General features: G+C 44.9%; 1 protein-coding gene across 4 annotated transcripts in view; it reads left to right on the top strand.

Annotated features, from left to right (window-relative positions):
• The window catches only part of ZNF827 (zinc finger protein 827), a 186,844-nt gene that overhangs the window by 42,955 nt on the left and 131,701 nt on the right, over positions 1 to 12,188 (top strand). For all 4 annotated transcript variants that reach the window (XM_065904478.1, XM_065904480.1, XM_065904481.1 and 1 more), the window contains exons 3-4: positions 5,208 to 5,380; positions 11,209 to 11,689. In XM_065904478.1, the coding sequence (XP_065760550.1) occupies positions 5,208 to 5,380; positions 11,209 to 11,689 (654 nt within the window). The remainder of the gene's footprint in view (positions 1 to 5,207; positions 5,381 to 11,208; positions 11,690 to 12,188) is intronic.

Here is a 12,188-nt window from a genome sequence, read left to right as displayed (position 1 = left end):
GGGAGTTAATTTTGGAAACAAGTGAGCTATGAGTATGTGAACATCTCTGTGTGATCATCGTGGTGTACCTACCCTTTCTTTCAAGATGTGTGTTGGCATAATGTGTGAAAAGCATGTGCTCTTGGGTTAGCACTATTTTGCTGGGACTTACGGGCAGATTCCTGCACCTTCTTCTTCTATTTCCAGTCCTCGTTTCAATTTTTGGGATACTGTCTTGACCCAGCCCTTTGCACTGAATTTCATTATGGTCCAACACACAATTGCTGAATTGTACTTGGTCCCTGGCCCTGGGTTGGGTGGTAAGGGCTTCCAGCTCTGCCCCAACCCTTCCCGGCCTCCACCCTCCTCTTCTCTCCTTCCGTCTTTTCCATCTTCCTCTTTTCCCTGCTGAGCTGAACCTGACATCAGAATTCTGCGTAGGCTGAACTGGACTATGTGAACGGCACTGTGGATTCCCACTGAATTTTACTTCCTCTTGGCCCCAGGAATAATCTGCCATGTTGGGTTAGGCCCAACATGGGCTACGTATTTATTGTGTGATGTCAGTTGTTTACATTTATACCTGCTTTGATGGTAAGTTTTCTGCTTCGGAGGGAAGAGTTTATTGTCGCTACAATCATTACAATAGCTACTACTGAGAGCCTCCATGACAGGCATTTTATACACATTTATTATCTTTTTTTATTCCAATAATATTATTGCTTATAAAGAGAACATGTTTTCTCCAAGGGAGCAAATTAGCAGCTATCTACTGCACCAGGGTCCAGTAGCACTTAATTTTGTTTGCAGTGATACTAACTAGTGGTGTACTGGGGGGACGTTGTTCATCGAACAGTTGTAAACTCAGCAAAATTGTGAACATTTCAATCCTGTTACCTTGAAAACATGTTGTGGTTCATTCTGAGGAAGTGGTCATTTTTCTTTAGACTCTAAATCTGAGTGAAATTTACAGCAGTCAGTTCTTTGAAAATATTTTGGCATACACAATAGAGTCCATCCTTACTTCTGTCTTTCTCAAAAGTAGTTAACAACATCATATATGTATGGAAAGCATCTTACCAAAATATAAATTTTTAATAAATAAAAATGCAAGTATTACCAGGGGAAATTCCAATTTTTAAACTCGGTCATTGTTTTCCGGTTACACTGGCTCTGTCTTCCTTTCCTGCAGTGATAAGTTAAAATCGTCAAATAGTTACAGTAGTTTGGCTATTGGACCGCTTATCTTGCACTTAGTTTCTCTTCATTATGACCATTTGAACTTTTCCCCCCAGTCAGTCCAAGGGCACCCTGATTTGTGCACTGTTCATGTATAATTGATATTAATTAAACCTAGCATAGGTTTAATGAGCATAGCTCCCAAATAAAATAAATTTATATGAAATGTGAATATGCAGGGTTTAACGCAGTGTAGTCTGATCCATATACAATGTAGAATAGGTGATTAGGGCAGGGGTGGAGAGTGTCAGAAAAAACAGGAAGCCTGTTGGTCACATTAGGCAAAGCCAGTTGTCCAGGCAAAGCCAGAGATGTTCCTTCTGTGAGGAATTGCCTTTTGATTGCCTTCCTGTGATATGCCATGAAATCTCAGGTCAGGGTATGACATCTCAGCTTTTCTCTCGTCTCCCAGACAGTTGTGTGAAAGGCAGTTTAGGGTTTAGACAGGGGGAAGTACTTCCTGAAGATGGGGATTAGCGGCAGCCTGTTTGTGTATCTCTTTCATATTACTTTGATGTTCTTAATAACCCCAAATAGACATTATTATCATTTTCCCCCTTTGGCTTGTGACAGTAATATCACCTAGGGGCCTGATTCAGTCTTTATATGTACGTAGCTTTATTAATTTATTTAGCGTTTGGCCGTGCTGCATCTTTATCGCCCTGTGGGCTTTTCTCCAGTTGTGGAGAGCTGGGGCTGCTTCCTAGCTGCAGTGTGCAGTCTTCTCATTGCAGTGGCTTCTCTTGTTGCAGAGCACGGGCGTGCCGGCCTCAGTACTTAGGGCTCGCGGACTCAGTAACTGCAGGTCCTGGGCCCTAGAGCATGGGATCCATGGTTGTGGCACAGAGGCTTCGTTGCTCTGTGGCATGTGGCATCTCCCTGGATCAGGGATTGGACCTGTGTCTCCTGCATTGGCAGGCGGATTCTCTGCCACTGAGCCACCAGGGAAGCCCTGAGTCAGTCTTTCCTCTCAAATCTGTTATTCAACATGCTGTCTTTGTGATCCGGACGTCAGAGTGGAGGGAATGATGGTAAAGGATAGGCGATGAGAGGCTGAATTAGGGATAGGAGTCCAGGTCAGCAAAGGCGATCAATGAGGTGGGAGGAGAGCTCGAGTGGGTTGAGAAAAAGCGTGTTGATGAGCCTTCACAAAGCGTGCTTTTCCTCGAGTCAGAGGAAATCCTCAATCAGAAAAGGGAGTTCTGTGATGGGACCCGTCACAAGTGGAATTTCCAGACTTAAGGGATATGTTTTCAGATAGAGAATTCTTTTTCTAGGTCCTTCGTTGCACTAACCAATATTGCTTATACCCATAAGCAATGTAAGAACAATTGGAATGCCCTGGCTTTACTCCAGAACTCTTCTGATTCCATTCATTTAAGTGGTTCTTTGCATGTGGAGATTCAGTTGACTCCATGAATAAATAATAAGATTATTTAAAAGTTTACACTTGGGAATATTTCCTTTTAAAATTATAAAAGTAATATATATATTAAAAGGATTCAAATAGTACAGAGAAATATACAATGAAAGCAAGTTTCCCACCATGATCCCTTCCTTTTAATCCACAGTCCTTTAAAATGAACTGCTTAATGGTTTTCTATGTACATTTCCAGATAATTCTCATACAGATAAAAGATGATCATTGTTTCATTTATTCATCTCATTCTTCTTCCTATTTCTCTTTTTTCTTTTTTGCCCAAGTATTTAAAAGCAAATCCCAGGCCTCATATTCATTTGCTTGCAAGTATTTATATATACATAAGGACTTTAAGGGGCTTCCTTGGTGACTCAGAGGGTAAAGAATCCACATGCAGTGTGGGAGACCTGGGTTCGATCCCTGGGTTGGGAAGGTCTCCTGGAGGAGGGCATGGCAATCCACTCTAGTAGTCTTGCCTGGAGAATCCCCATGAACAGAGCAGCCTGGTGGTCTATAGTCCATGGTCGAAAAGAGTCAGACACAACTGAGTGAGTAAGCATAGCACACAGGGACTTTAAGGGCTTCCCTGGTAAAGAATCTGCCTGCCTATGTCTGCCTATGCAGGAGACACTGGTTTGATCCCTGGGTCAGGAAGATCTCCCAGAGGAGAAGGAAATGGCAACCCACTCCAGTATTCTTGCCTGGGGAATCCTGTGGACAGAAGACCCTAGTGGGCTTTAATCTATGGGGTCCCAAGTTGATCATGACTTAGCGACTAAACCTCCACCACCAGCACCACTAAGGACTTTAAAAACGCATAGTCACAATAACTGGTATTACATGTAATAGGATCAACGATTGTCATATGATATTATGGAACACCAGGGCTATAGTCAGTATTTTCTTTAATTATCTCAAAAGTGTCCTTTTATAATTGTTTCATTCAAATCGGGAGCAGAAATAAGCTTCACACCTTGCATTTGCTTTATCTGTCTCTTAAGTGTCTTTTCATCTATAACCCCTTCCCTTTTTAAAATGCCAGTTACTTGTTGAAGAAACTGGGTCATCTGTTCTATAGAATGTCCCACATTCTGAATTTGGCTGATTCCATCCCTCTTAGTATGTGTAACTTTTTTTTTTTTTATTAAAACCACCTGTATTTCCAGGAAACTCACTACTTATCTAGAAGCTTGATTAAATATTTTGTAAGAATATTTCATACATGAATTATCAAAGGGCACCCAACGTGCATCCATTCTTAGTGATGCTGAGATTGAGTAATGGTTTGCCAAGTGTTGTCAGCTTGATACATCCTTTATAAAGTCCCCTATCAACCTTTCACCTAATGGTCTGAGCAGCAATTGGTTCCTATTTTCTAGAGAATAAAAATAGAATCCTTCTAGACTTATAGTTTCAATTCTTGCTTTATCCACTAACTACTGTCTTGGACATGTTTCTGTGTCAGCATCTATTGATCTAATTTATTTTTTAAAATGGGCTTCTTACATTTTATTTCATGAGTGTATCACAACATATTTAACCAGTTTGGAAATTTCTGATCCCACATGAAGGGAAAGCCTGAGTCCTTAATTCTGTTTTTATTTCCTCTGTCCCCAAATAGCAGAGGCTTGTGTGACCCTGTGCAGTATAAATTGGTGGACCAGAGGTGTAGCGACACAAGGCACAGCAGACACCCTCCCCTTTGGGGCCGGTGGAGGAGTGATCTCAGCTTTCCTTGCAGGAAGTACTTGGTTTGTTTGCTTTCCTGAAAAATGGAAGCATTTGTGGCCGCCTGATTGTAGCTTTTCCCAAAGTGGGCGGTGGGCCCCAGGCTCCGCAGAGGGCAGCACACCTTAGTGACCAGTGGTGGGTCAAAAATAAGAGTGACAACCTCTCACCTTAAGGCCCCCGATGGCCAAATTGTCAGCAGCTTCTGCCCAAGCCATCACAGCACAAGTCTGTCTGAAGTCTGTCTCCATTGGGGTTTGGCGTGTGAGCTTTACGACGGCCCTTTGGTTTCCAGCGTGGCGTTATTCTCGGTCCCTTTGAGTTGTCTTTATTTCTTGCCATTTTCCAAGGTCAGGAATTCAGATATGAACTCGAGTCTGGCACTTTTCCTTCAGGAAACAAAGGCCCTGGAGTTGGGCTTCTCTGGGCTGAGGTGTGGGATGCCTTCTGAAGCGTGGTGGGTGGCCTCTGAAAGCAGGACTTTTCCAAGGCAGGATGAGCCGATTTTGAAAGAATGGAACCCAGGTTGAAGTCATGAGATGAACATGGGTTTCCACCTGAAGAAAAGCAGGAATAAAGCTTCCTTACAGATAAAGTCTTGGAATGAAACAAACAACTAACAAACGAAAAAGCAAAACCAAAAAAGACCTCAAAAACTCCAAACCAAAAAAAAAAAAACCCCAAACAAAAAACATCAAAAACGAAAGGACGAGCGAAAAACCCTCCCCAGTCCCCCGGTTCCTTGTTAGTTTTCTTGATAGAGCAATGCATGTGAATTAGTGGTGGATACAACGTGCCTTTTTGTTTTCCTTAATTTTCCTGTCTTTCTCCTTCTCCCAAGCCTCAGAAGAGGAAAGCGGCAAGCCTTTCCAGTGTCCCATATGTGGTCTGGTTATAAAAAGGAAGAGTTACTGGAAGCGGCACATGGTGATTCACACAGGTTTAAAAAGTCATCAGTGTCCGCTCTGTCCGTTCAGATGTGCTCGCAAGGACAATCTCAAATCCCACATGAAGGTAAGCCCCCCCGTGGAAGGGCCTGAAGGCGAGGCAGGCACAGCCAGGGCCCTTGCACCAACTGGGGTCTGAGCTCAGGGTTGTAAGATAGAGTGTGATGTGGATAAAAGGATTGTATTGGAAAGTATCTCGTTATAAACGTCCTCATGTCCATTCGACAGCCCAGAACTTAAAGGCAGAGAGCAGCTTCAGCAGCCAGATAATATAGGTCATGTAGAACCATCCCTTCCCATTGGGGAGCGGCAGCCTAACCTGGCCTTGCAGGGTGATGCATTTGGGGGCACATGGAGGAAAACTTGGGGAGGAGTAAGAAGCGGGGAGAGACATGTTCAGGAAGAGCTGTTGGACCTGCCCCTCTTCCTGGAGGGAGCGTCCTCTTCTGTTGCTTAGCTCTCCAGCTTCAAACCCAGAGGCACACCCAGAGACTTCGAACAGGAAGTGTGAGGAAGTTGAAAGTCATCTGGCTTTAACGTCCACACTGTGGCAGGCCTGGGGGCCATTCCTGACAAGACTGGGTCCCTTTGAGGCTGTCAGGGTTTCAGTTGTCATAATTCCCGGGGTCACACTTAGCAAACATTGGAAGGTACTTTTTTCAGTGTTATATTAGGGACAGTTGGGAGGCTTATGCCTGTAGGAGCATATCGGGAATTGTCTAGACTACATGCGACTCTTAAGTGAGCTGGGGGAAAACTTAGGCAGCTAGCAATCTTTTTAGCAGACTCTATTAATGCTAATTTTGCCTGAAATGCAAAGAGACCCAGTATATGAGATGCAAGAGATCAAAAGAGCATGGGCTTTTGATTTTGACAGACCTGCCCTTAAACCTTATGGCGCAGCTTACTAGCTAAGTGGCTGTGAGCAAATGCATCTTTAGACTCAATTTTCTCATCTGTTAAATGGGAACAGTTATGTCCATCTGGAAGGGATATCATTAATATTTAAGGAAATAATGGCAAAGTATTCAACACAGAAATGTTCAGTGGTAGTTGTTTGATTTCCGTAACAGTTGTTGAACACTTTAATAGTAATAACCATCATTTTTACTGATATTTGCTGTGGTCTGGCTTATTTGTAAAGTGTTTACTATCCTGCCATAGGAAGTGTAATATAAAGTGTAACATAATGAGATAGTTGCTTTTCTCAAATTCTTGTAGTCTCATACTTATGAATAGACCAGGAATCACTGTTTAGGACTGTAGATGTAAAAGAATGTGATCAGACAGAACCTCTACTGACTTTAGGAAATAACTTGGAAAATTAAAAAAAAAAAAACTATAATATAATTTGTTTTCTACCCTTTGTCTTTGTCTCTGGGGAGTATACCATGCCCTTCATCATCAGAATCCATTTAACCAGGGGTTCTGGTTGGTTGAATTTTACTGAGCCAACTCAGGTGTTTTACTTGAACCCTCCTCATTCTCTGTCACCTCTTCCCAAAGAAAAATCTTGTATTTTACACCGGCATAAGTGGATTTCATTAACTCGAAGGAGACTTTCAAAGAAGTGCCTTTAAAACTAAAATTTGCTTCCGTTACTATGCCCTTACACTGGGGTTTAGAAATCAGGCCTGGCAAATTTAAAGCTTCAGTGAGCAGAAAACTTGCATCTGGCCTGACACCTTGTAAGCCTGGTTTCAGCTCAGGGTCACTTAAAACAACCTATTTATAAACCCATGGAAAAAAAAAAAAAGCTGGGTTTTCAATAGCAGGAACTAGTGACCCTGAAACTGCAGGGAGATGAGTGGGGTGCCTTGGTGATACAGACGGTCGGCCACGACAGCGTTACAGATGAGAACAGCCAGGGCTCTGCAGGTCGTGGGGTCTTAGAATGCTTTCAGAACAAATCAATAACCAGTACAATGAAGCGGTTGTGTGAAGTGACTACTTTATTCAAACCCATGGTGTCCTAACCTGTTGAGCTTTTGAGGAGAGACGTGTGAGAAGGGCTCACGCAAGTTTAGTTTGCTCAGATGGTGCACACTTTCTTTGCTCTTCTCCACCTCACTTATGGGCACGTGTTTTTTGCTTTCATCAAAGAACTCATGATTTAATTTTGATGAGATAGACTTTAATTTTGCTAGATTTTGAAAACATGGTCTACAGAGAAACATCATGGTGGTTTCCTTAGGAATAGATACTCTCTGCTCTGTTCGCCGGAGGCTATGGTAGGAACAGATTTCCTAATCTGAGTCCTGCCTCAGAAGCAGGGACAGTATGGCCTAAGGGTTAATATCTCAAACCCTGTGGTCAGAAAAACAAAAACAAAAAAGCCTTAGTTAGACTTTCAGTAGCTGTGGAGCTTTGGGTAAATCATTTAACCTCTCCAAGCCTCTGTTTCCGCTCTTGGAGATAGTAATCGTATGGTATATCTTGTGGAGTTGTTATAAGGGTTAAATGAAATAATGGATATAAAGCACTTAATTTGATGCCCAGCATGGAGAAGCCCTCAAGAAATGTGGCTACTATAGTAATTACTATCCAAAAGCCATCTGAATATATATTAACATTTACATTTAGAAATAAATCAATGACATGGCATAAAAGAATGACTCTAAATTTTATTGCTTTTCTCTCTTTGTGACACAAAGAGAATTTAGAAAAACTGATGAAAAGAATCTGAAATTGGCCCTTAATCCCATCACGCAGAAATAACCATTATTACCATGCTAATCTGTATAGCCTTCTGTATTTATTATATAGATTTACTTAAGGAACAATGGGATTCTTAACGGATTTGTTCAACTATACTACTTACTGGGTTCTAGGCACTGTACATTTTCTGAAAGCCTGCCTTTTCTCCTTAATATATCATGCAAATGTTTTTATGGCTTGCTTCGGAAGGAGCTTGTAAATGCCTCCAGCTTCCTCGGGGTTATCTTAGATTTCCATTAAGTCTTTTACAACTTTCCTGGATGAGTGAGCATACAGGAATTCAATACGGAATTCGTAAGCTGAAATTGAACAGAGTAGGTGAGAAGGACCGAGAACAGGAACATGGGTGAAGAAACGGCAAGAAGCAGGCAGGGGTCGGGGTGCTGACTTTTTCTAGTCTCAGATGTGCCAGGTAAGGCAGTGACTGCTAGGTTCGCCCCCTCCCAGCCTGCCTGGCCCCCTAAGCAGGGTGAGTGGAGGAGATGTTGTTCCCCACACTGTCCGACTGCTGCACGGGAGAAGGACACGGTGATGCAACAGTCTTTAAACTTCTTGTGGTGGTGACATGCGCTCTCTGTGTAGGGTGACCAGCAGGCAACCCCTCTCGACGTGACCTGGAAAGAATGACACGCTTTAGTCAAGGGTTTCTTGACCGTAGCCGACCGAGAGCGATTTTGAAGGCGATGTCAGGCTAAAGAGAGTACAGATGATCCCAGAAGGGGCTTTTATTGTCAGGAGAGCAGGGGCGAGCCTTCCCTCCACGGCCAAATGCGAGCTTGAGCCCCTCTGGGCAGGTCTAGCTCAAATATAATGCTAAGTGTGACTGTCAGCACCACATCCAGTGTTTTTCTTTTCCACACTCACTCATTTTCCCGCAACTAAATATAGCCAAGCCAGGTTGGGTGGAAAAGGAGCCGTGCATGGGGCTTGGGCATGGACTCTTTTGAATCCAGAATTTTGGATTTTAGAACCTGGACTCCATCCTTTTTCTTTTCCAGAAGCTGCTTCCGGAGCTTCCTTCTTGATTAGCGCCTGTCCCCTGCTGGGGATAGATGTCCGGACATTTCTGAAATGGGATCTATCCCACCACCCTGCTCCCGGGGATGGCGGAAGCTTTCTGCCTAGTGACCTTTACCACCTGGCTCCGGGGCGAGCCGTGGGTGGCACCTGTCAGGGTCCCCTGGGGCTGTGACCGGAGGCCCCACAAAGCACCAGCTCCCGCGTGAGCCTGGTAGAAGAGAGGGTGGGGAATGTTCCCGACTGTGTGAGGGAGAAAGCAAGTGAACCCATCCACTCCAGAGTGAAGTCCTTTTGTTGTAAAAGAACTGAGACAGTCCTCAGCCAGCAACAAAGGGTGTGTGGCACCCTCCAGCCTCTCCCCACCTGGCAGGCGGAAAGCCTTTTAATGAGCTGCTGAATTTAAGTGTATCTGGTTATTTCTTTGGAGAAATTCATGCTTTGGGGGACCCAGAATCTCTTCTGTTGTTTTTTTCAAAAAGCCACAGTGGGGTGCTGTAGCGACAGGATCTCACCATTAACTTTTAATTTCTTTGCTTTTGTTGGTCACTGAACATTATTTAAAAGTATGTTTTGGCTGGTGAATAATGCTTTTGGATTGCACTCAGAATGCATAAACAGCTGTAGTAAAACTTGCTCTCTTAGAAAGGAAGCCCACGCAGAGGGGCCAGGTGGCCCAGTGGATTAAGGAAGCTTTAACCTTTCACCTTCATTCGACCTGGGTTCAAATCCTGCCTAGATCGCCAAAGAGGAGAGGTCGGTTTGACTCGGGGTTTGAATTCCTTTCCCTCGTTTTTTCCAAAATCACACAGTTCCCCAAATCTTTTGGCCCAAATCTACGCCACTGGCAGTTTCTGCTCGAGGGAGGGCCAGTCCTGAAATAGCAGGGTGGAGCAGGTCAGTGCTCAAGTACATTGGCAGAGATGAATGGGGAAGTTACAAGCTTACACCTGCCAGCTCCACGCCTGGCTCAGGCCAATGCAGCGATTTCCCCACTTTTTCAAGCCCTAAATGTGATCATGACAGGAAGGAAAGAAAAACGTTTCTTCCCATTTTTACAGGTATTGTGCAGGCAAGGCTGGAACTGGGTTTCCAAGTCTGCATTCTTTCACGGTAGACATGCCTATCTAGACCCTGCTAGAAAGAACCATATTTGGCACCTCTGGTTTCATCTTGCTGAGACTGTATGGTGGGCATCAGAGTCTGGTTTTTCTCCCTCTGTGCTCCTTCTTTTTTTATTTTTTTTTTAGACGCTGCCTATAGATGGCTGGAGGGATACAGAAAGGAAGGGTATCTTATAAGCTTAGAGAGTTGTTTTTATTTATTTATTTTTGTCCACATTGCACAGCATGCGGGATCTTAGTTCCCCGACCAGAAGTCGAACCCATGCCCCTACAGTGGGAGTGCAGATTCTTAACCACTTGGCCTCCAGGGCAGTCCCTCCCCGTCTGCTTTCTTTATATGTCCTTTTGCTCCGGCCACGTGCTCCAGGGTGTCAATTTTTCTATGAAACGGGAATGCCCTGGAGGCACTATTTTCCACAGTCTTAATTACCTAGAGAAGCATTTTTGAAAGTGGAAATTATGTTTGCAAAGCATAACTACTTCTCCGGGTGGTAATCATTGGGTCCATGCAGCATATTATATTGTGAGAGGAATGACTTGACAGGGTACCTCTTTTGACCACCCCCCCCCCTCAACTAGTAATTATGTTAGTTCAAATTGTGCTGGGTTTATAATGTTTTCTTTGAAGACATCAACGGAGGTGGGATGACTAGAACATGAAGAGGTTTCTACCCTAGACAGCCTCCGTGGGCAGACACCGTCCCTGGTTGTTGAGTGTGGATCTCTAATGGACTCTTAACCTGTGTGGACCCGCTCTGTGTTTAGGGATGACCCTCATGACCTGAAGCACATGATGAAGTGCTCCTCTGGTGATAACGATTCCCTGGGCCAGGAAGGGAATGGCAGCCCCATTCCATTATTCTTGTCTGGAGAATCCCACGGACAGAGGAGCCTGGCGGGCTACAGTCCACAGGGTCGCGAAGAGTCAGACGTGACCCAGCAGCTCAGCCGTGCAAACATGCAGAGGGTGGGGGCCCAGCAGGGCGTCCTCCGTCGGCACGCAGTGGCCAGCTCACTCTTGTTGCTTCTCCCCCAGGTTCATCAGCACCAGGACCGGGGAGAGACCTTTCAGTGCCAGCTCTGCCCGTTCACTTCCTCCCGCCACTTCAGCCTGAAGCTCCACATGCGTTGCCATCAGCACTTCCTGAGGACAGAAGCCAAGGTGAAGGAGGAGCTCCCAGACCCCGAGGTCAAGGGGCCTCCCCACCTCAGTGACAGTGCCTGCCTGGGGCAGCAAAGGGAAGGAGGAGGGACAGAGCTAGTGGGGACCATGATGAAGTCCAGCACTCCAGAGAGGACTAGCCAGGGTGGGGCTGGCGTCTCGCCTTTGCTGGTGAAGGAGGAGCCCAAGGAAGATAACGGCCTGCCAACCTCCTTTCCTCTGAATGCTACCGACAGGCCAGCCAACCACACAAAGCTGAGAGAGCCCTCCGAGTTCGCGGCCAACAGTGCGTCCGCATTGTTCAGCCAGGACATCTCTGTTAAGATGGCGTCTGATTTTCTCATGAAGTTGTCAGGTACTTGAAGAGGGGTGTCCCCTCTCTCTCTCTCTCTCCCCCGTTTTGTGTCTATCCGCCAGTATCCGTGGCTATACGACGAGCTGGTAGGGCTAAGTGATTTCAGGGTCCCTCTACATGACGGCTGTCTGCACCCTCACACATTTTCTCCTCGAGACTTTTTTTTTTTTAACCGTCCTGTGGAAGTAGGCATGGCTGTGGTTTGGGTCTCAAAACAACAGAGATGGTTGATTTATTTCTGGATTCCCCCTGTTACGGGTTCCCGCTGTGAGGGACAGGTCAGAGGGCAGCCAGGTTGGGGACAGTTAGTTCTTTGTGTAACCTTGAGCCCCATTTAACTTGTCTCTCCATTGACCTTAAACCTTATTTAACTTCTCTCTCCGCTGGGTTCCTTGAAAGGGCTTGTGTGGGACATCTTGCTTTGCGTATACTCAAGTTCTTGATTGCCTTGATGTGAAAGACTCTAAAGGACATATACACACAGAGTACTATCAGAAAA

Source organism: Muntiacus reevesi, chromosome 13 (genome assembly GCF_963930625.1).
Source record: "Muntiacus reevesi chromosome 13, mMunRee1.1, whole genome shotgun sequence".
NCBI lineage: Eukaryota > Metazoa > Chordata > Mammalia > Artiodactyla > Cervidae > Muntiacus > Muntiacus reevesi.
Note: the sequence above shows the minus strand (reverse complement) of the source record. Positions and strands in the feature narration are given on the sequence as shown.